Here is a 22,131-nt window from a genome sequence, read left to right on the forward strand (position 1 = left end):
TGATGCAGAATCGCCCAGGTCCGCATTGTGAGGCAACAATGCAATGATTAATTTCAACCCTCCTAGTTCTCACTACATTTTCGGATTACTTTGAAAGAAAAATGAAAAAAATCAAACTCTTTCTTTCTTACGCAGTACATCAAATCACTATCATGCAAACATTGCTACAACCATAACATGTCGAGGTACATAGAACCCAAAGGTCCATCTCAAGGTGAATGAATGAATGTACTAAAAAACAAAATTTTCTATTTCTCTCAGACTCCACACTGGACAAATCCAATTTTCTTCTTCTATAGCAGCATACTGGCCCATTTGGATATGAATAAATAGTGTACCAGACTTAATTTTCTTTGATAGATTATGAAAACATATTCAGAATCACCTTATTGCCGTATTATGTAGTGTGTACAAATACAAAGAATTTGACTCCGTTTTTGCTGTTTCCCCTAGATCTCCTTTTCCAAGTCGTATTTAACAATGTGAATCATTTTCACCCTTTTCAGATACAACATCACTCCTATCCAGCTAACACATATCATACAAGTTAAGTATCCTGGGCCCATTTTGTTTTTGTTTTTTCTTTGTCCAAGATTGTCCGTGATTAACCAAAGCACCCCATATCTCCCGTTACTGCTAAAGTTGGAGCATACTGTATCTATGAACAGATTTTGCAATAAAGCCATATGTGAATGAAAACTTGAAATCTGCTTATCCATACTTTATTTAAGACATCTTCTGTCCAGGAAGTTGAGAAACTACTGTATTCATGACAAATCAACAGCTACTTCATCAACAGTCACAAATGCTACAGTAGAACATTTTTTACACAGTTAAAAACCACAGTGTGCAAAGAAAGTAAGTCTGCTATAAAGTCCATTATCAAAGCACTGATGAATCTTGGTCAGTGTGTATTTCAAATCATCATTTAACAAAGGAAACAAGTGCAAATAGCTGCAGACACAAGGAGGAATAGAGGAAGGATTTTCTGTCTTCCATGGTTCACCATACTTTGTATCACTGACAATGTAATTACAGGGTTCCTCTTCTTAATGAGCTCAGTTTTTTTTTCTTGCCGTACACAATGTGCCAACAACACATTTTCCAGTGTTTGAGCATATGCTGGAAAGCTTGCAAATCCATTCCTGAAAGATGGAATTGTGTGCTCACCAAGCTCGCACTACGTCACTCTTTGACAGTAGCTTTACGCCAATGTGGTTGTCTGTTTTGGTCAGAATGGTCTCCATGGCAAATGAATGAAACTCCAAAACAGTTCAACATTATAAACCAGTAACCTATTTCTACTGCAGTTGCATGTACGGCCATGAGCCTGGCTTTGGTTAGGATGTCAAATCTTTATTGTATCGGAGGGGGCCAGATTTGTGTATAAAGGATATATCACATTATACCAGCTCAACAAACAAGTGATATATATTCTGTATTGTATTTAGGAATCAGTTTTGCAAATAAGCAGAGAGCCATGGGATTATTCTTCAGCATTGTTTAGTTAAAGTTAATGAAACAAACAGAAGACAGAGATTACTATGTATGCAGATGCATTAAACGTCCATATGGATAGTATATGACATAAGCAGCCTTGAGAGTTTGCACATATCACATTCAGCAAAACCATCTGGGCTTTCACGACTACTTTTCTCCTTTAAAGCCCCGAGATTCTTTCCAATAAGTTATCCTACTCTCAACACTCAGGTTGGTGTTGTCGAGAATCTCTGGAATCTGGCCTTGTGGACAGAATTTCCAGACATTGCTGCCACCCAGCTGCAAATTCAGCTATATATTTATTTTTCATCATAAATTGGAGATATTTATTCCTCCCTTGACAAATCCCACTGTGAAGGGGAACTGGAAAATCAAAGTAGTTACATCAGCAAATGTCTGGACGGAGCCAGAAAGAGAGGAATGAGAATCAATGAATTGGTATAATCAGCTGGTACAGTAGAGGAGATGTGTCTTATCTCCCTCTTCCAGCTGTGTCACTCTCAAAGCCAGGACACCTGCAACTATCTGCTCTCAGATAAAATCGAAAGCCTCGAGGTAAAGTAAGCGGAAAAACAACACATTCTGAAGCAGAACTGTCTCAATTGTGTCTCAGCTTCTCACTAGCATGTTTCCCTGGGGAAAAAGTAATGTCTTATTACCCATCACTGCATGGTTGAAGTGGAAAAAGGCCTGAGTCGTTTGTCAGGGGCTCCTAAATCAAGAAGACCTAAACCCTTTGGGGCCACACAGAAGGCACCTCAGGGGGGACTGTAAAGTGATAAATGGCAGGTGGTGGGGAGGAGTTACGATGCGCCAGAAATTGAGACAATGTGTGTTGTTCTACATGTTGACAGATGATATGAGGCGACGTGGTAGCAGAAGTTAGACTCACCTCGACGTTGTGTGCGGAAAATCCAGCCTGAGACATCTGGAGGCCAAACGCTGTCCCATTCGTACTGGTTCCTGCGTAAACAAGTCAGTATTTTACAGCTTTCAACCACTGCAGCTGCCAAACCACAAACAAAACCTAAGAAGGTATTGGTATTGGAGTCTCCATGTGGATGTTTTTTTTGGATTACCATCAGTCTTCAAATTGCCTATTTTATCCAACCAACAGTCCAAGAGCCAAATTATTCAAATTACAATGATAGAAAACCGAGAAAAGCAGCAAATCCTCACATTTCAGAAACTGGAACCAGCCAAAGTTTGTCATTTTCACTTGATAAATAACTTAATAACCTAACATATTATTAGAATTGTTGTACGGTATTTCTTTATCTTCCACAGATAACCATTGTATCCTTTGGTTAAAGATAAAAAAAATGAAAATCACCAAACGCGGAGTTAGAATGTTTTAATGCAAATGTAGCAGTGCATAACTAGGAGGTTACTACTGTATGCTGCTTAGTCCTAAGAACTTACACGGTAGCGCTGAAAATGCTTTTAGCTGTTTTAGTTGTTTTTTTCCCCTATTTTTTAATGCAGTTATTATGAGTTGTTTTGGACAACAGTGTCTGCCAAATAAATGTAATGCATGTAGTTTTAATTAATTCCTTGCAAAACCTTCCAAACTGAAGATGCGTTCTCCAAGTGCGTCCACAATATCCTTCAGCGCTGACTCATCTGTCACATTAAAGAAGTGTTTGTCATCTGGGTCGCTGGCGATGAACTTGATTTCATTGAGGAAGGCCTCAGGGTTAATTCCTCTACGGTTGTAGTAGCCGAGGACCTGGGAAGATAAGTACGTGCATGAAGTATTTGAGTGTGAACAAGTTTAATTAATCTGTCACATTTTATAGGCCCACAACAGGTTAAATTTAGCACTTTTAAAGGAGGTTTCAGAGGATTTAGGGTTTTCTCCACCGATGCCAATGCTGTCACCAATTCCAGTTGGTTTTTAACCAAATTACTTTAGAGTTTTTGCTCAGATGCTCATGCCCAGCTAAGTAAATCAAATGTGGAATCAAGTGTGCCATTAGCTGCACCAGCAGTGGCATAAACCGAAGAAAAAATAAGGCTTTTGGTTTGGAAGAGACCATTTACACCTTTAACAGCACTTCCACTGCATCTAGAGTTCTCCAGGGGCTCGAGTGTTTTTGGCTCCATGCTTCACTAAACTCCATGAGGTCACCTCATGTGTATGGCATTTTAAATGCTGCACTGGAAAAATATTAGCCATCAGAAAACTAAGTTAAAACTCATAAAGTGTAAGCCATCTAACCCAGGTAAATAATAGGTCTAGCAGACTCACAGCAATGGCATAACGGGTGATACCGTCCTTCTCACTGTCCTCGATGGCTTGCTGGAGATCCACACTGTCATGTGACTCTCCATCAGTTATCACTATCATCACCTTCTTGGCACCTCGTCGACCTCCTTGTTTGAAAGCTTGTGAGCTGTGAGAACATGTTTGATTTGTAAAATAAATCACAGAATGGAGGAGTAGTGAAGTAGTGCTGCTCTTTTGTACAAACAGTAAATACAGTACCGTGCTACGTTGATGCCAAGAGCTGTGTTGGTCTCCTCTCCACCTCGTTGGTTGATACTGCGCGCTCTTTTCACCACTTCCTCAACAGATTTGTAGTCGCTGAGTTTGAATTCATGGACCACCTTCTCACCATACTGAACGACTCCAACCTGTCCAAAGATACACAATGACAATGATCTAACACAATTAATAAGAGCTCTGTCTTCTTGCAGTTAATTACAGCAATGACTTTCTCCCGGCATAGTAGATTAAAAAAAAATCTCAGACCGCAATTGCTGAGATAAAGAAAATCAGTAGTTGAATTTACCCAACAAGGAATATTACCATTATATTGTATCTTATTTTAGTATTCCTTCCTTTCTTACACACCTGTATTTGACCTGGTCCAATATAGAACTTCTGAAGAATGTTGATGAGAAAAGCCTGCACTTCATACCAGGGGTAGATGGAGTTTGAGCCATCCAGAACGATCACTATGTCCATATAGGTCTCACATCCTGAAAAATATTTAAAGATGAGACTTAATAATGAGAGCACACATGAGGAAAACAGATGTTCATAAATGAGGAAATAATCCCCTGCTATGACTAAGAACTGTCCATGAATGTTTGTCAAACAGAAAAGATACTTTAAGGCTTACTCTGAAAGGCAGGAGCAATCGTTCTGGAGAACTTGAAGCTCGCATTGACTCTGGAGCATATGCCAGTGCTGTAGTAAGAGCTGCCACACTCATAGGACCATAGCGGTCCACAGGCCTGAAACATAAAATAAATCATTTATACAAGCAACATTATCGACCTCAGCATATTACAGAGAGTTAGGTTCATGCTCTCAGAGAACTTCCGTAGGGAGAGCTGCAGTGTGACAACCATGTAATCAAAAGACAATCTTGTGGTATTTTTTTCCATTTTGACCATTGCTATTTTATTAAATGTGTTCTTACTTACTCAAAAAAGGCTATGCAGCAACAGACCATTAGTGTATGTTACATCTCAAGAAGATAAATCCAATAAGTTTTAATCTCACCACAAAGCTGTTGTCTTGAGGGTTCGATGTGAGCGTCATTCCCAACCTCATCTTGTCCTTTCGCTCTGATACGTTGGTCAGAGATATCCTTCCTTGAGGGAAAATGAATCTCACTGAGAGGATCTTGGATGCACAGACTCATATATACATAAATACATGCACTGTCCTTCAGAGACCAAACAGAGGTTCCATCATCTGGGACTTTGGTTTGTTATTGCTGTCTGGGCAGCCAAAGCTGAGTCTACATCCTCAGACCTAAACGTTTACTTGACAAAACTTCATGTGCCTTCCTAACCAGCACAACACATGTGCAACGGGTATGAAGAAGCATGCGGTGAGATGTGTGGTATAACACACATGTGGAAATGTACATAAACCATTTAAAAAAAAACAACTGTAAAATGTGGAATGATTGGTATGGTACCCACACTTCTGTCTCACACATGCCACCATGATGTTTACTGTTCAATAATGTTGAGACACATGCAGAAAAACACGCAGCTATAAACACACACATATAAACATATAATCCATGCATACACATGTATCCAGATGTTTTACATTCATGATTGTCACTGTTACTGTATGTATCTTGTGATTCTCTGGTAAAAAAAAGTGTTTTGTGATACCATACCTAAGTTGAGCTTGGAGCAACCGTTTCCATTGGTTCGTCTGCTCAGTGAACATTTATAAACATCCCCTGTCTGATAAGGACCATTCATTTCATACGGAGCGCCCACTAATAACCTGCAAAGACACAAATTCCAAAGGTTAGCATTACTGAAAATGTACATCAATATTAAAGTGTGATTTACACAATGTCTCAGTTGTTATTTATTGTCTGGAAGCAGTTAACTAGTGGTAGTAGAGCTAGAAGACTGACAACTTTTGTTCTATCTAAGAGTAAGTCTTCATCTGGCATCTAATTCTCTGAGGGAATATGACTGTGACTGTTAACTTCAGTGACCCACACAAAACACATGGGCTGACCGGGAAGGTTTTAAACCTCTATTTATTCAAGGACGTTAAAGAAGCATGTTTAATCAAGTCCAGCAAAACCAGACGTCTCATTCATAAACAGTTCCACACAGTCACACCCAGTACAACCAGTCATCTCCTGATGAATGATTTTGCATTAGCAAATTATGGGAATCATCGTGATAACTTTCATATCCCCTAACCAAATTGCATGTCAATTCACTGAATAGTTGTTTTAACTACATACAGATTTTAAATGAAGTATAAAATGGTCAGGTAAAAGTCAGATAGTTGTATATGAATGTCATTTTAAGGTGCTAGGTAAGTGCCTTACTTAAGGGTACCCTTACAGTAGTTTTGGAAGGAGGGGTATCTGTTATTTAATTTTGCCATAAATAAAAATAAAAAACAGACTTTTGCTCAATTTTCTAAACTCTAAGGTCGCACCAATTCCTGCTGCAGTGATGCCCTCAGTGGAACTCTGAGGGGGAAACTATTTAATTTCATAAGGGCTCTCTGATGAAAAAAGTGTGGAATTGTGTCATTATAGACCATCATAGGATTTAGATTTAGATTTCCTCAAAGAGCAGTGTCGAGTGCTGGACATTCTTTTCACATGACGTACTGTAGACTTCCCAGTGGGTTCCCTATGCGGGGTCAGTGTGGTCTTATAAATGTCACTAAAAGGTTTGGATGATTTAATGTGATGAAGAATATAAAGTTGCCTGGTGTGTTTACTTCAGGACTGATGGAGGACATAAATGCCTTAAAGGGAGACATACTTCACATGTATGTCAGAGATAAGAACTCTCTTTGTTAGAAATAAAAAGGGGGTTAAAGCCATTTTATTTATTATTGACGATCTTCATGAAAGTCCTTTAGGGTTTCATGCTATGTCTTGTGATGTGTTTCTGTTTATCAAGTGATATCTTTAGATTAAATGCCTCATCTCAGCACTGTCACAGTCACAAGGTCCAGTGTCCAAATGCCTCAGGTTTTAAGATACGTTAACTGCAAAAGCACCCTCAGCTTTATCTCTCCAAGGGGAATTTTGCAACGCATACACAGTATACAGACCGATTGTCCTAAATAGATAAAATAATATCAGCATTTAAAAAATACAGAGAATAACACTGCAATATAACACAGCAGAGTATCTTCAGTTGTATTGTTTAATCTGTACCAAAATAGATAGGACCTAAAATAGTAATTTAATGTTACATTTAAATTGTTCTGTCATTTCATTCAAATTGTATGACAATGCTGACATGATGAAGGACCCATTCAGTGACTGAAGAAATACACTGAACACAGTGCTGAAGAATCATGGGGCTATATAAATCAGTAGGTCAACTATTTAAACAACTGTGCAGTCCAAGTGAAAATCACACAGGGCAAATGAGCAATTCCCAGTTCAGTTGTGCCCCAAATGAAGACACTTGACACCACTTTTTGGTAAAAACAGACTGTGGCCAACCGCTTGCATGGACCTCTAGGTCAAAGTCTAATAATTAAAGAAAGACAGATCTTCAACTTAAGGGTTTTTAGGTCAGGCTCATGATCCCTTGAGCTTCAAAGCTCCTCCAAATTCCCATGAAAACACTTTGGTAATAGTAGGAAAAGCATGTACTCAGAAACTCACCTATAACTGCATAAGGTTAGTATGAAAAAGGTGTCCTGGGGATTGTAAAGTGATAATTATACACTTCCTAATAATACTGTTAAGCACTTTTTTTGAATGCAATCTATGAATTTGTTGAAGAACACATTCTGTAGACATTCTTTCAGCCACAAAGACTATATTCATCATTGCAACCATTATTTAATTGTACAACAACAATAACAACAACAACAACAGTCTTTCTACAAGTTTGTCTCATGAGCACAGCCTAAAAAGGCATTTAGACATTGCATTCAACAAAAACGTTAAAATGATTCAGCTCAAATGTCAAATGGTTTCATCTGCTTGTGCTATTAAAGCTAAAATCCTGCAATGTACTGTAAAACATAACTGTTTGTTTGAATTAGGACACGGGTTAAGTTTTGACATTGCCCCTGTCTTGTCCTTTTTATAATATGCTGCTTTAACCTCAGCATGCTTCCAAAATATTAATTTAATCTTGTAAAAATCCTACATTAAGAACACAACTGTTTATAAAGTACATAACAAAAGGACAAATATATATTTGAACATCATTATTGCATGTTTAAGATGAATAATGATGTGCTTTTTCTTTCTTCTTTATCGATGATGTTTTTATTTGTTGACCTGAGTAGCAAGCTATTGCATACAGTTCATCACAAGAATGGCAGTGGTCCTGCAGGGATAAATAAAGTTGTATTTAACTGAAAATTGAGTCAACACTTCCATGACAACCAGTCCAAACTCCCGTTGAGGAAGATTGTGTGATATAATTAGTCTCGAGAACAGAAGTGGACTTTGTGGTGAGATTGTTTGTTTGACTGTCAGTCTTGAGTTTATTTTTTGATGTCATGTGGCATGCCATCTTTATTTGTGAGTTCCTTTTAGGGTAGCTATACAAGTTATGTGTGCATACAGTGGGGGCAAAAAAAGTATTTAGTCAGCCACCAATTGTGCAAGTTCTCCCACTTAAAAAGATGAGGGAGGCTTGTAATGTTCATCATAGGTACACTTCAACTATGAGAGACAAAATGAGAAAAAAAAATCCAGAAAATCACATTGTAGGATTTGTAATTAATTTATTTGCAAATTCCTCGGGAAAATAAGTATTTGGTCACCTACAAACAAGCAAGATTTCTGGCTCTCACAGACCTGTAACTTCTTCTTTAAGAGGCTCCTCTGTCCTCCACTCGTTACCTGTATTAATGGCACCTGTTTGAACTTGTTATCAGTATAAAAGACACCTGTCCACAACCTCAAACAGTCACACTCCAAACTCCACTATGGCCAAGACCAAAGCTGACAAAAGACACCAGAAACAAAATTGTAGACCTGCACCAGGCTGGGAAGACTGAATCTGCAATAGGTAAGTAGCTTGGTGTGAAGAAATCAACTGTGGGAGAAATTACAAGAAAATGGAAGACATACAAGACCACTAATAATCTCCGTCGATCCGGGGCTCCACACAAGATCTCACCCCGTGGGGTCAAAATGATCACAAGAACAGTGAGCAAAAATCCCAGAACCACAGGGGGGGACCTAGTGAATGACCTGCAGAGAGCTGGGACCAAAGTAACAAAGGCTACCATCAGTAACACACTACGCTGCCAGGGACTCAAATCCTGCAGTGCCAGACGCGTCCCCCTGCTTAAGCCAGTACATGTCCAGGCCCGTCTGGAGTTTGCTAGAGAGCATTTGGATGATCCAGAAGAGGATTGGGAGACTGTCATATGGTCAGATGAAACCAAAATAGAACTTTTTGGTAAAAACTCAACTCGTCGTGTTTGGAGGGGAAAGAATGCTGAGTTGCATCCAAAGAACACCATACCTACTGTGAAGCATGGGGGTGGAAACATCATGCTTTGGGGCTGTTTTTCTGCAAAGGGACCAGGATGACTGATCCGTGTAAAGGAAAGAATGAATGGGGCCATGTATCGTGAGATTTTGAGTGAAAACCTCCTTCCATCAGCAAGGGCATTGAAGATGAAACGTGGCTGGGTCTTTCAGCATGACAATGATCCCAAACACACCGCCCGGGCAACGAAGGAGTGGCTTCGTAAGAAGCATTTCAAGGTCCTGGAGTGGCCTAGCCAGGAGGGAGTTGAAAGTCCGTGTTGCCCAGCGACAGCCCCAAAACATCACTGCTCTAGAGGAGATCTGCATGGAGGAATGGGCCAAAATACCAGCAACAATGTGTGAAAACCTTGTGAAGACTTACAGAAAACGTTTGACCTCTGTCATTGCCAACAAAGGGTATATAACAAAGTATTGAGATGAACTTTTGTTATTGACCAAATACTTATTTTCCACCATAATTTGCAAATAAATTTATTAAAAATCCTACAATGTGATTTTCTGGATTTGTTTTTCTCATTTTGTCTCTCATAGTTGAAGTGTACCTATGGTGAAGATTACAGGTCTCTCTCATCTTTTTAAGTGGGAGAACTTGCACAATTGGTGGCTGACTAAATACTCTTTTGCCCCACTGTATACACAGAAACATTTGTTATGATTTGACATTTTAAAGCAGTGATGAGGACAAGAGGAAACTGTCCATCACTGCACATTAAAGAGAGACTCATATGGAAGTAGGCTTCAATGTTATTGTACCTGAAGCCAACTTTTAAAGTCTCATAGCCTCTGGAAGTCATTTTCACCACAGTGGCTCCAACAGTGCTCATATTTTTATAGCTATTAATATCATGATTATTATTTCAGTTATTGCTATCCACTGGCAAGAGGAGACACTGCAGCACAAGTTCAGGTCAGGATACAGCTACCTTGATGAAAAAGGACTATTGTTGCCTTTGACTTGGACGCCTGCCTCGGGGCCTTCTGAATTTCACCAGAAGCTGCTCAAACAATCATGTTCCAGAGCTAATTAGGGTTGAATGCTAGCCTCGGTGCATCATCACTGCAGGAATGCTAATGACACTGAAAGTAATAACTTGACCCAAAATGAATGCATGGACATTTTCTACCATGGTTACCAGGGGATACAAAATGTTGGGGTTTTGAGGAAGTGCCACCCCAAGCCCAGGCTGTCATTAATGTGGTAATGTTTTTCATATTTGGAAGGAAGAGATGCATACACTGTGAAACCACATCCCTGCCCCAAACATGAGCGTGCTAGTCTAATGTCATGCTTGCTCATCACATTCCATTTGTCTGCATTATGCTGCCTCATAAATCGAAAGAATTGTCATGGTCAAATAATCATTTTCCAAAGACATTCATTTAGCGTGTCTATTTCACTTGAGAGTATTGACCAGGCAGTGACGGGACTTATGAGAAAGCACATGCTTGTTGCCTTAATTTATTGTCCCTCAAACATGTTGGTCTTTTTCAGTTTGAACAAATAGCGGTCTATGTTTCTAAGATATATTTTTAGCCACGCTAGCGGCGTGGCTCTTGGAAAGGCAATGTTGGTTTGTCAGTCCATCACATTCCCCCAGATTGAAATATCTCAAGAGCTATTACATGGATTGGATCATGGTCCCCACAGGATGAATCCTGTTGACTTTGGTGGTCCCTTGACTTTTCCTCTGGCATCACCAGCAGGTCACCAGTAAACTATCTTAAGATCTACTGGATGCCCCCATGGCTTAGGGATTCAGAGTAAATTATCGCTGCTGTCCATAATAAAAGCTTAACATTACCAAAACATATATTTAACATACATACAGTATATCCCAACATATACATGGATTGCACAGATATTGTATAGATATTTATGAAGTGTACAGTAATATCTTTGGTAGTAGCTTAACTTGTATCCTATAGCGCCATCATCAGGTCAAAATGTATCCAATACTAAAGTCTATGCCCAAATATCTGCAAAACTAATGGCATTCACATTAAACGCAGTGGAACCTTTGTTGAATGTTTAATGCTAATTAGCCAATGTTTTCATGCCAACATTGGGCTCAAAGCACTGCTGTGCCTGATATAACCTCACAGAAACTGTAGCTGTAGAGTCCTATTTTCGCTAGAGTCAATGAAACAGGTATCAATCATCTAACTGAAAAGGTATAAAATACTACTGACATAAGCATTACAATCACATAACTGTGTCTGTTGTGTCTAAACTAAAATCCAATAGATCAAATTGTTTTCCTCTCAAGCTCGAGAGGTGTAAAACAACTTTTCTTTGCAGCTTTGCAAATGAGCAAAATAAAGGGAACACTATTTGAGGCCAGTGCTGAAAGACTTCACAGACTCCCTGTAGTTCTTTGTGGAGTGCAAGTCGTAACTGAGCTAAGGAGTAAAGGTCAGGTCTCCATTGAGGAGACCTGGTACAACTGTAGAAAAATAAACAGTGGGAATAGAAAATGGGAGGCTTCTGTGGTGTATGGCTCAAGTATGCAGGTCCGTGAATCCCATCAGGTTTAAACACCCAAGCTCTTTGTCAATTGGAGGTAAAGTGGCCTCTTCTCAGCTCCCCAAAGAGTGTCCGCTCTGGCAGAATGTTTAGGGCACCATAATGCTCAGTAGAAATGTGAGGAAATGACACATTCTTGACATTGTGACCTTTCCTCAACTTGGTAGCTCTATCAGCAGTCATAGAAAGAAACTGTCAACAGACCTGACAAAGATGTCTCAACTTCTTGATGTCTCTGAAGCCAAAAATTGTGAAAATAGTATTTTTTTTTCGCTGCTCACTTAAATACCACATGCTTGGGTAATGGTTTCTCAGATAAGTCTTTTTCGACATACTAGTCTTATATTTCAGATACACAAAAGCTCTTGTCAACAACTTGTCCATCACAGTGGAATAAACAAACTACTTTCTTAATTTGTTCCACAAAGAAAGCCTTTTGAATTTAGCTGCATGCCTCGCTTACCTCAGTGTCGGGTCATTGAAAGCCTTTTTTTACAAAGTCACTTTCCAGCTGTGATCCTGTTCCAATCAAAACACACAGCTGAGGGTTTTCAGAAAATCAGACAGCTCTGGAAAAGTTGAGAGTGCGGCAGTGTAGCACAGATGCTCACAGGCAACATCCATTATTGTAACAATTTAAATTCTCTCGAAAGCTCAGTTGAGGTGAAAGCACTTGAGGGGAAAGTGGAGGTTGGAAAGTTAAAAGGCATAAATGGCCAGGGACATTGTCGATTGTCCATTGCAATTCATAATAAGTCTATTACAAATACTGTTTTCTCATGGACTAATCACACATTTGTAAATACAGTGAATACAAGCACCAGAACACACAAACCCAGACAATCAGCAGAAATGCCCCCCTGAAGTGCTCACACTTGGTGAGCACATGTTCTGCTGCAGACTTGCAGTCTGGCACTTTAAAGATGCATTTGTATTCGCTTAAAAAACAGATTATGTCCTAATCAGCAGAGATAATTGTCTCATCAAAACATTAATCTTGGGGAAAACAAATACAAATCCCTCTCAAAGCTCTTAGTTGACACATATGAAAATGTGAGACATGTGGAGTCGAGTCATCACTTCTCCACAAGAAAGCAACACTGATCTGGTACCAGAGATGAAAAATAACTACATTAAATTAATCAAGTACTGTATTTAAGTACATTTCTTTGTACAAGTATTGCTATTGAATGCCACTTTATACTTCATTTCAATAAAACAATAGGCAGTAATGTACATTTACTTACGTAACATTTTGAATGCAGGTCTTCTGTATCATAAGTAAGTATTTTTTATAATATGGTATGTTTTTACTTTGACTCAAGTAAACAATCTGAATACTTCTACAGCTGTCTGATAAAGGGTGGATCCTCACATCACTTAGTGAAGCTCCCACTGGTGATAGATAAAACTATACTGAGCAGCAATATCTTTGGTTTAGATGTGAGGATATGGATCAAAGAAATCAAGTTTTGTCAAAATTGAAAGCATTATTCAGAATTATTTTAATGATCCTTTCACACTCAATAACACAGTGTTTTCACATCTCCCTCAGATACCGCAACATTCCTGAGTCCAGCTGAGAAGTGTCAGACTGCATTGCACACACACTTCCACAGACACACAAATATACTGTACAGCTTGAGTTTGTGCATGCAGCTGTGTGTTCAAATACCCACACCTACGCACACTGCTGCACTGACTAAACATTGTTTTAAAACTAAACTCTGCTGGATGACTAACTTGTCTGCCGCAGAGACAGAAAAGTCATAACCAAGGTGTAAAACCAGTGGGAGACTCAGCACTGTGGGTCACAGTAGGTTGAGTTAGGCAGTATACTGAATAGCCCCAATATTGAAACAATTGTTTAAAACATTTTTTAACATATCTAAACATATATGTTTACAGAAATGTTTTTTTTTCTTGCCTCAATCAGAAGACTTTCCACCACATTTGTGCACTACCACTATTGTATTGCTTATGAATGAAGGCACTTTTATACCAGATGTATGAACACCTAATAAAGATGCCAATCCCTACAGCTCCATTTTGGCTAGACGCTGTTTGTACAGTCTGTGCTGCACTATTCTTCCACTGCAAATGTTTTCACCTCGTTTTCAGACATTTACCTCAGTCGAGGCAGCGTCTCTGGTGACTTTTTTTCCACACAAATTGGCCTCATCAGACCTTTTTACTTCTGGAAGTCATGGTTGGCTGACAGTTGCTCTGAATGGTGAAGAAGTTGGATTTTACAGTGTAAGCGACTCCGTCGCTGACATGTGCAAAGGATGACTTCTGTGAGCTGGCAGCTCTTGCTAGTTTGTCACTTCACTCTCCAAATGTGTCAGTGTCCCTTCCTGTACACCAAGAACACACACAATTTCACTCCCAAGCCCCTCATCTAAACTTTAAAGCACGGGTCTTCAACATTTTTTAAGCCAAGGACCCCTTGACTGAAAGAGAGATAGAGCACGGACCCCCTACTACATATATTGTATAAAAGAAGTTGCATATTAAACTGGGTCTACAATAACGTGTGGGGTGGTCTAAAGCCTTTACATAGAATATACCTTTTTGTATAGAATACTAAGCTATTAAAATAGCCTAATAATTGTTGGCATGATTTTATAAATCATGTTTTAATGTTAAAACATACATGTGGCACAGTGAATCCTTAGGATTAACTCTATCTGTGGATGGCTATCTTAGTGACTACCTTACGTATAAGCCAGTAAGCCTGTCATCAGTAGGGATTCATATTTGCTAATAATATGTTGGATTCAAGTTAAGACATTTTTGGAATTGAGGCCCCCCTGCATTGACTCTGAGGCACCCCTAGGGGTCCTTGACCCCCTGTTGAATATCCCTGCCTTAAAAGATAAGGCCAGTGATATTCTATATTGTATTATTATTAAATAATACCAAGTTAGTAGTTCAGGTATGTGTGAATGTGAAACATCAGAAAAATGACAAAGACTGGGCTGTAGGCTTCGAAATAGCTGGTCATCTATAATGCGATGAACTACATCACCTTGTTAGTAATACCTTAAGCTTTGGCGCTGTCCGTAGGGTATTTTCTCCCCTTCTCAAATGCTGTGGTTTTTAAGGACTGAGTCTTGCTGGTGGCGGTTTATGTTGCTGATCTTTCTCCGACACGGTGCAATCCTTCCAAATGGCCAACATTTTCTTTTACTGTAAACAAACCACGCATGCGCACGGCACCCTTTGCCCTTTTTACGTTATACGTCGTGCCAGGGTCGTGCAGAGTCAGTGGCTTCTTCTCTGAATCAGCAGCTGTAGTAGCAGCATATGTTAGCGGCTGTTGTTCGAGTCTGACAGCAAAAAAACAACACATATACATCAGCCACTGCCATCGGTAATTGCCATCTTATTTGCAGATAGGCCAACGAGCAGATATTTGCACTTTTGCCACATAGCAAGTTGGCACTGCAAATGTGCATGTTCTCCCCGTATTTGCGTGGGTTTCCTCTGGGTGCTCCGGTTTCCTCCCACCATAAAGACATACATGCTAGGTAACTAGGACTACCGTTAAAACTTAACACAACTTAACTTAAAACAAAGGCGCATTTACAGAAATGTTGATTAATGTGCATTGTCCTAATCAAATAAATCTACAAAAAAATCTAAATCTAAATCCGTGCATCCCCAATAAATACAAGAGCACACACAAACACACATGTATATGTACACAAACACGGCATGGTGATCTGTGATTTTATCAGGCAGCAGGATAGTCATTTCATTGTCAAGTGCAATATTCTGAAGTTTTTTTGTGTGAACACAATACTGTCTCTGTTTACACACAAACACACACATCACCCACATAAAACACTATAGGCCTCATTTCTCAGGCTACCCAAGGGTGATGGAGGATGGATAACTTGCCAAGAGGAACAGTAAAAACAATCAGCATGGGACAGTAAGCCCAGTCCGGTATTTACACTGGTCCCATTATGTTAGCAGAGCAGTGCTTAGTGTAAAAATTAAAATAATACCATTGGGCTGTTCTCAGAGGGAAATTATGACCGATAAATTCTTAATGAGACATAACCCAGTTCTACCATAATGCTATTGAAACAAAAATTAGATTAGGTACAACTAGCAACGTTTATGTTACACGTATGCTATGTTTTCTGAACTATCACCTCTACATACATGTATGGTCAAGGTCGAGGGTTTCAGTTCGATGATCACTCGCTTGCTACAAAGCAGTTTACGTCACTGTTAGGAAGGATTTTAGTGCATATGATTAGTCATTGTTGATTTACCTTTCATGGTTAAAACAAGGCTGATTGTTGAAAGGAGACAACATGGTCATGGTCACATGCACTGTACACCTACGCATCCACTCTAACAAATTATGCGACTTAGAGTGGACAGTCATTATTCACTTATCAACTGCAAGAGGTCTCTTGTCAGGAAAATGTAAAGTGTTCATTTTCTGGTGAAGCCAGTCTGAAAGCCATTGAAGTCAGAGAAAAAAAAACAGGCATATAATTAATATATATATATAAGCTCTGTTTATATATATATATATATATATATATATATATATATATATATATATATATATATATATATAAACAGAGCTAATGCTTTACATACACACAAACACACACACACACACACACACACACACACACACACACACACACACACACACACACACACACACACACACACACACACACACACACACACACACACACACAGACAGAAGCACAGCTGGGACTTGGCATGGTACTAGCACAGTGTTTGCCAACAGGCATTTTGGGGAAGCCAGAGACTCATTTTGGCCACCACACGGTGCCAGTTGGCCTAATAATAGCATGCATCAGGAGTGAGTTTGTGTTATGAGGTAACATGATGAATGTGAGGTATCCAGCTCAGGATTTCAGTTTGTTTTGCAAGCACAAATTAATGGGAGGAAACTGTGCACACCACAGGAGAGGTACAGAAGATCACTCTCTTTCTTGGGAAAAATATCTAACTGCCAAGTCAGACAGTCTGTCAGCACTACAACTTGTCGCATGAGTTTAACAGTCATGATGTACTTGACCTCTTAGCCATAGATCTCCAAGGTAAATTCCGGCTGTTAAACAGAATTTAAAAATGTACATCACAATAAGAGATATTGACATTTTGCATCATTAAATATAGATGATAAAAGTCTGACACTTTTAATTCAAGTGGTCATTGTGGGGTCGGATTTTTGCCGAGCTATATGACAAGACAGGCACTGAGTAGCAAAATTTGACATCAAATTGTTGAAATACTTTAAAGGTGCAAAACATCATTTTGCATCACAGCAGTGTGTAAATCATATCAGCTCCTTACCATTTTTCTCCTCCAGCAGCCACGTGTTGCTGAACAGTGTATCCAAACTGGGCTTGTTTAGGGCCTTTGATGATCCTGGGGTTCTTTGTGTCGATATTGAAGCAGTCGTGGAAGCCTTAAAAAAGAAAAGGCAATGTTCATCAGCATTGGCTAAAGAAGATGCCATTAATCAGTCCTTCCAAAAAAATGAAAAGTTTTTTTGTGATTGTTGCGGGCAAAAATCCTTGATTATGCGGCACGTTTTCTGAAAAAATGCGATGGAATATGCGGGATATTTATGCAATTTTATGCGATGAAATTGCAGGAACTTGCAGTAATTGTGGGAACTTGCAAAAACTGCGGTTTCTTCATGGCTTCATCGCGGGGTTTGCAGCTTTTCGATGATGTTCACGTCGCGTAATTACGTCACTTCATAAGTTCCCATGGCAACAGGGGGAAATGGCTGCTCTTGTGCGAAGTAAACACAACATTTTTCAACTTTCTGCTAAGATATATGTGACTATTTTGCAAGGAAATTGCGGGGATTATGAAATCATGCAAGCCCTGCATATTTTGCGCATAGTGCGGCACATTTAAAAAAATGCGGCCCCCGCATAAATATGCGGACTTTGGCTGATTATGCATTGAATTATGCGATCGCATAATCGCGTTTTTCTGGAGGGACTGATTAATGACCTGACGTCTAGTACCTAGTTCTATACTAGCGTTAGTGTAATACACAGAACATCCAGTTTTCAGTGCCACGTAGTAGTATCTCAGCATCTTTATGGATGTCTGTACTGAAAGAAGCATTTACATTAACATTGATTAGACCTCAGCATCTGGCCTAAGTGCAACAAACTGCAACGTCATCCTTGCTCATCATTAAAATAAGCCCTACTCTGTCTCATGTCTGTTTGTCCCCCTGCACCAGTCTAAACACAGACTTCCCTCATAAAGAAAACATACTCATTGTTTACGTGTTGCAGAGCAGCTGAGCTGTCTGTCACATTTGACTGATATTCTTCTATCAGACATCTGTAGACCCAGACAGGTTTTGATTAAGCAGCATAGTATCAACATTACCACCCATATGACCAACGTTTTACTTCCAGAATAACTTTTTTTCCAGGCACCAATCTGGCATATAATGTAAAAGAGACCTAAATCTGATGTAAGACAGATGTAAAATCTGTGATTTACATTTCAGTGGTGAAGGAGCCGAAAAGGCTCTCAAAATGTCATCCATATGAAGAAATGACCTAACACCTGCATCATATCAGTACCTAATATCTTGCAACTGCAATTATACGATTGGTAAAGAGCCTCTGCAAGGAGTTTTGTTTTTATATTACAGTTAATAGAAGGTTAAGTGTAACCTTACAAGTAGTAAGAGGGTAAAAAGTAAAAGCTGCAGTGGGACCTGATCAAAGCAAATCTGTATTTCCGATTGTGTGTCTAAATTTCTCTTACACCTTTTGACAGCTTACCAGGTGGGAGAAAAGAGCAGTGAATGTCTGTTTTCAATTAAAATGCCAATCCCAGAAGTTTTTTTGTTTTTTTTCAGATTCTGTATGTCACCAAGTTATTGTGCCATTATGGCTAATTAAGGGTGACAGCATTATTTGGCTTTTCAATTTCCATCAAAAGAGGAGGACTCTGTCTCTGTGTGAGGACTTGAATGTGATGACATTTTCCTTTTGGCAGAGAAGTAGGGGAAAAACATAATCATCTACCACCCTGACTTCCTCTTGATCCATCTCCGTCTTCTACTTAATCTCCTGCTGATCTCTGTCTCACCAGATCCCAAAATTATCATGAGTCTGTGCTGATCGGTCTATTGATGTTTAACCTACTCTACGCTCACAGATCATGCTGACCTTTACAGTAGGGCTTAATGATACTCTAAATCAAAAAATATACTACGTTAGATTGGGAACTACTACACCATTTCAGCACCAAAAAAACACTGTTCACAAACTGCTCCAAACAGCTCTATTGTAGTTCAGCCTTTACTTCCGTGACAAACGTGCGTCACTTTGTAACACACGTTATAATGCTCGCCATTGTGCTAGCATGGCACGCCCTCATACTCTGCTTCTGACTGGCTAGTAGTCCTTACCTAGCTACTGCGCCTGTGCGACTCCCAACAAAGATGGAACAGAAGTGAGATGTCTCACTCTGTAGCTAAAACTGAGAGCTCAACACACAGGGTGAAAAGAGGAGCTGCAGCAATGTGCAGTACGACAAAGAAATATGGTGTTTTTTGCAAATTAAACCATGTAAACCTATTCTGGTACAACTTCTAAATACAATTATGAACTGGAAGAGGAGCATAATATGAGCACTTTAAGAAAAGAAAGTAGGAGGGAAAGTTAAGCAGACATTATGCTTAATGGGACAGAGAGATTTGTTCTGTAGAAGATTATTTCTTAAAAAATAAAGTGTTTTCTCACAGTTTAAGCTGCCCAGCTGAGCTGAAAGCACAAAGACCTCTGATTTAAACAACTACAAACTCCCCCACTTATTACATCTCTGTGGCTTTTGTCCACACACTGTTGGGCTTATTCAATCCCTCGCCCTCACGCTAAACAACCTCACTCTCAGCTGACTCCCCATCTGTGAGGCTCTGGGGTCACGTCAAGTTAAATGAGTCTTTTTTTTCCTGCAAGAGGAAAATTCAGTTAAATGTAAACAACAAAGTGAAGGAATGCTCAACAGTGGGAAAACGTGTAAAATTCAAATTAACCCATAACAAATGACAGCTGAGGTCAAATTCAAGACAGTTGAACCCAGGGTTCTCTTTTAATGATGCAAATGTGAATGAAGTTAAACTTAACGAATTTTCATTGGCAATTGTTAAGCTGACTCTACATACCTAATGAACAAAATATGTGATTGTGCAGATTAGTATATTACATAAGATATATATTACTAATAATAATCATGCTATTACTCACTGTTATGCAGAGACATTTTAAGTCTCTTAATACAACTACTGTTATGATATGTTATCCAATAACCCTAATAATTGTGAGCATTGAGTATTGAGTGATTGTTTATGAATAAAATATATCTGATTCCAGCTTCTTAAATGTGAATACTGTCTAGTTTCTTTAATTCTCTATGACAGTAAACTGAATATCTTTGAGTTGTGGTCAAAACAAGACAAGACATTTTCTGTCTTTTTATAGATCAAACAACTAATTGATTAGGGTAATTGAGCAAATAATCAACAGATTTAAGGATAATGAAAATAATCGTTAGTTGCAGTCCTAGTGAGTTTAGCATCTGTTTTCACTTTTATCGCAATGATACTCATCTGCATTGCGAGAAGCCCAAGTTGCCCACATTACATAACTGTCTATTTGATGTCAAGGGCTGTATGTCAGAAAACTTCCTAGACGTAACAATGTGTGTTCCAGTCTGCCATTATAAAAACTACAGCTGAGTCTTTTAAACACCTCAAAGGAGCTGCTTGCTTTTCTTGGTTATCCATGAAAAACAATATCTATCAAGCCATCAGCAAGATGGAAAAAAAAACTCTTTGCATCAATTTGTTGCGCTGCGATGAAGTTGTGTAATTCCGTAATTCACTTTGTGTTCTATCTGAACACACATTTATGAGTTGATAATAGAACATAAATAACTTGGCTAATGGTGGCGCTTTTTTGTTATCTAAGATTTGCATAGTTTGCTGCACTAATTGTGGGATCATTGCCACTATAACAGCATGTTCTGTGATGAGGATGAACCATAGACAGTTAAAGAAATGGACAAAGCAACACCGTAGACTTCGACGGAGACCAGTGAAGTCAATTAGAAGCACTTTTCTGGTGAGGGCTGAGCGTTGCTGTGCAGCCTCAAAGCTGAGCTTGACGACGTAGATGTGACGTGAGCAACCTGTCTGAAAGTTGGAAGTCTTCTGGTAGCTGTGCCAAGAGAAATCTCAATCATTCAATCTTGCAGAGACGGAGAGCGTGAGTAGGAGCTGTCCATGAGCATAGGAGCAGGAGCAACTTGGTAAGTATTCTGATTAATTATTTTTGTTATTTTGACTTTATGCCTCCACGTCCCCCCCGATTGCCTGCGAGCTTCTCCTGACTATACGGTAATTTCTCTACTGTGCGACATAAAGTTACGTGGTAATGACACAATCGTTAGCCTATTTTTATAAAAATGGCTGCTACGGGGCCATAATGTGAGATACAAGGTAATGGAGCCTTTTATACATTGTCGTTTTTCTTTAGAAATAAACAATGGACATATATAGTCTTTAAATGCTTCGGATGTAAAGTTATTCACTGTCAAAGTGACGTCAAAATGAAATGCAGTGAATGGAATGCTAACAGAACGTGATGGCTTGTTAGCCTATGAACCTCCCCATAGGAGGTATGCTTATAGGATGCTTGCTTACCCCCTTGGGATGAACATCCCCAGCACTTAAGCATCTGGTGCTCCACCTCCAGCTGAAGGACAATCATTGTCAAGGAATTACATTTGAAATGTTAAGGGTGAAAGCATGCTTTACTATCTTAAGTAAGTAATGGGGTCGTATCATGACATTTCAACAGTAGTTAAATGTGTTAAATGTTTTCGTGCATCAGCTGGTCAAACTCCCATCAGTATTTCTATGTAACGCTACGTTTTAGTCCAGATTAAAAGTGTCCATGTTCTCAAACACAGTACTGTAGTAATACAAAGTACAGCTGCAACAAAACTCAGCTTTTTGTTTGTTACACAGCAGAAAAAAAGATGCATTTGTTTGGGTGAGCAGTT

The 22,131-nt window shown here is 39.2% G+C and overlaps 1 protein-coding gene across 1 annotated transcript in view; it reads right to left on the bottom strand.

Annotated features, from left to right (window-relative positions):
• The window catches only part of itga11a (integrin, alpha 11a), a 55,457-nt gene that overhangs the window by 27,917 nt on the left and 5,409 nt on the right, over positions 1-22,131 (bottom strand). The window contains exons 2-10 of the mRNA XM_078272573.1: positions 17,374-17,488; positions 5,649-5,761; positions 5,015-5,106; positions 4,629-4,743; positions 4,358-4,485; positions 3,989-4,137; positions 3,752-3,896; positions 3,064-3,229; positions 2,393-2,463 (exon numbers count right to left, since the gene is read on the bottom strand). Coding sequence (XP_078128699.1) covers positions 2,393-2,463; positions 3,064-3,229; positions 3,752-3,896; positions 3,989-4,137; positions 4,358-4,485; positions 4,629-4,743; positions 5,015-5,106; positions 5,649-5,761; positions 17,374-17,488 — 1,094 coding nt within the window. The remainder of the gene's footprint in view (positions 1-2,392; positions 2,464-3,063; positions 3,230-3,751; positions 3,897-3,988; positions 4,138-4,357; positions 4,486-4,628; positions 4,744-5,014; positions 5,107-5,648; positions 5,762-17,373; positions 17,489-22,131) is intronic.

The sequence above is a fragment of the Sander vitreus genome, chromosome 1, assembly GCF_031162955.1.
Source record: "Sander vitreus isolate 19-12246 chromosome 1, sanVit1, whole genome shotgun sequence".
Lineage (NCBI taxonomy): Eukaryota > Metazoa > Chordata > Actinopteri > Perciformes > Percidae > Sander > Sander vitreus.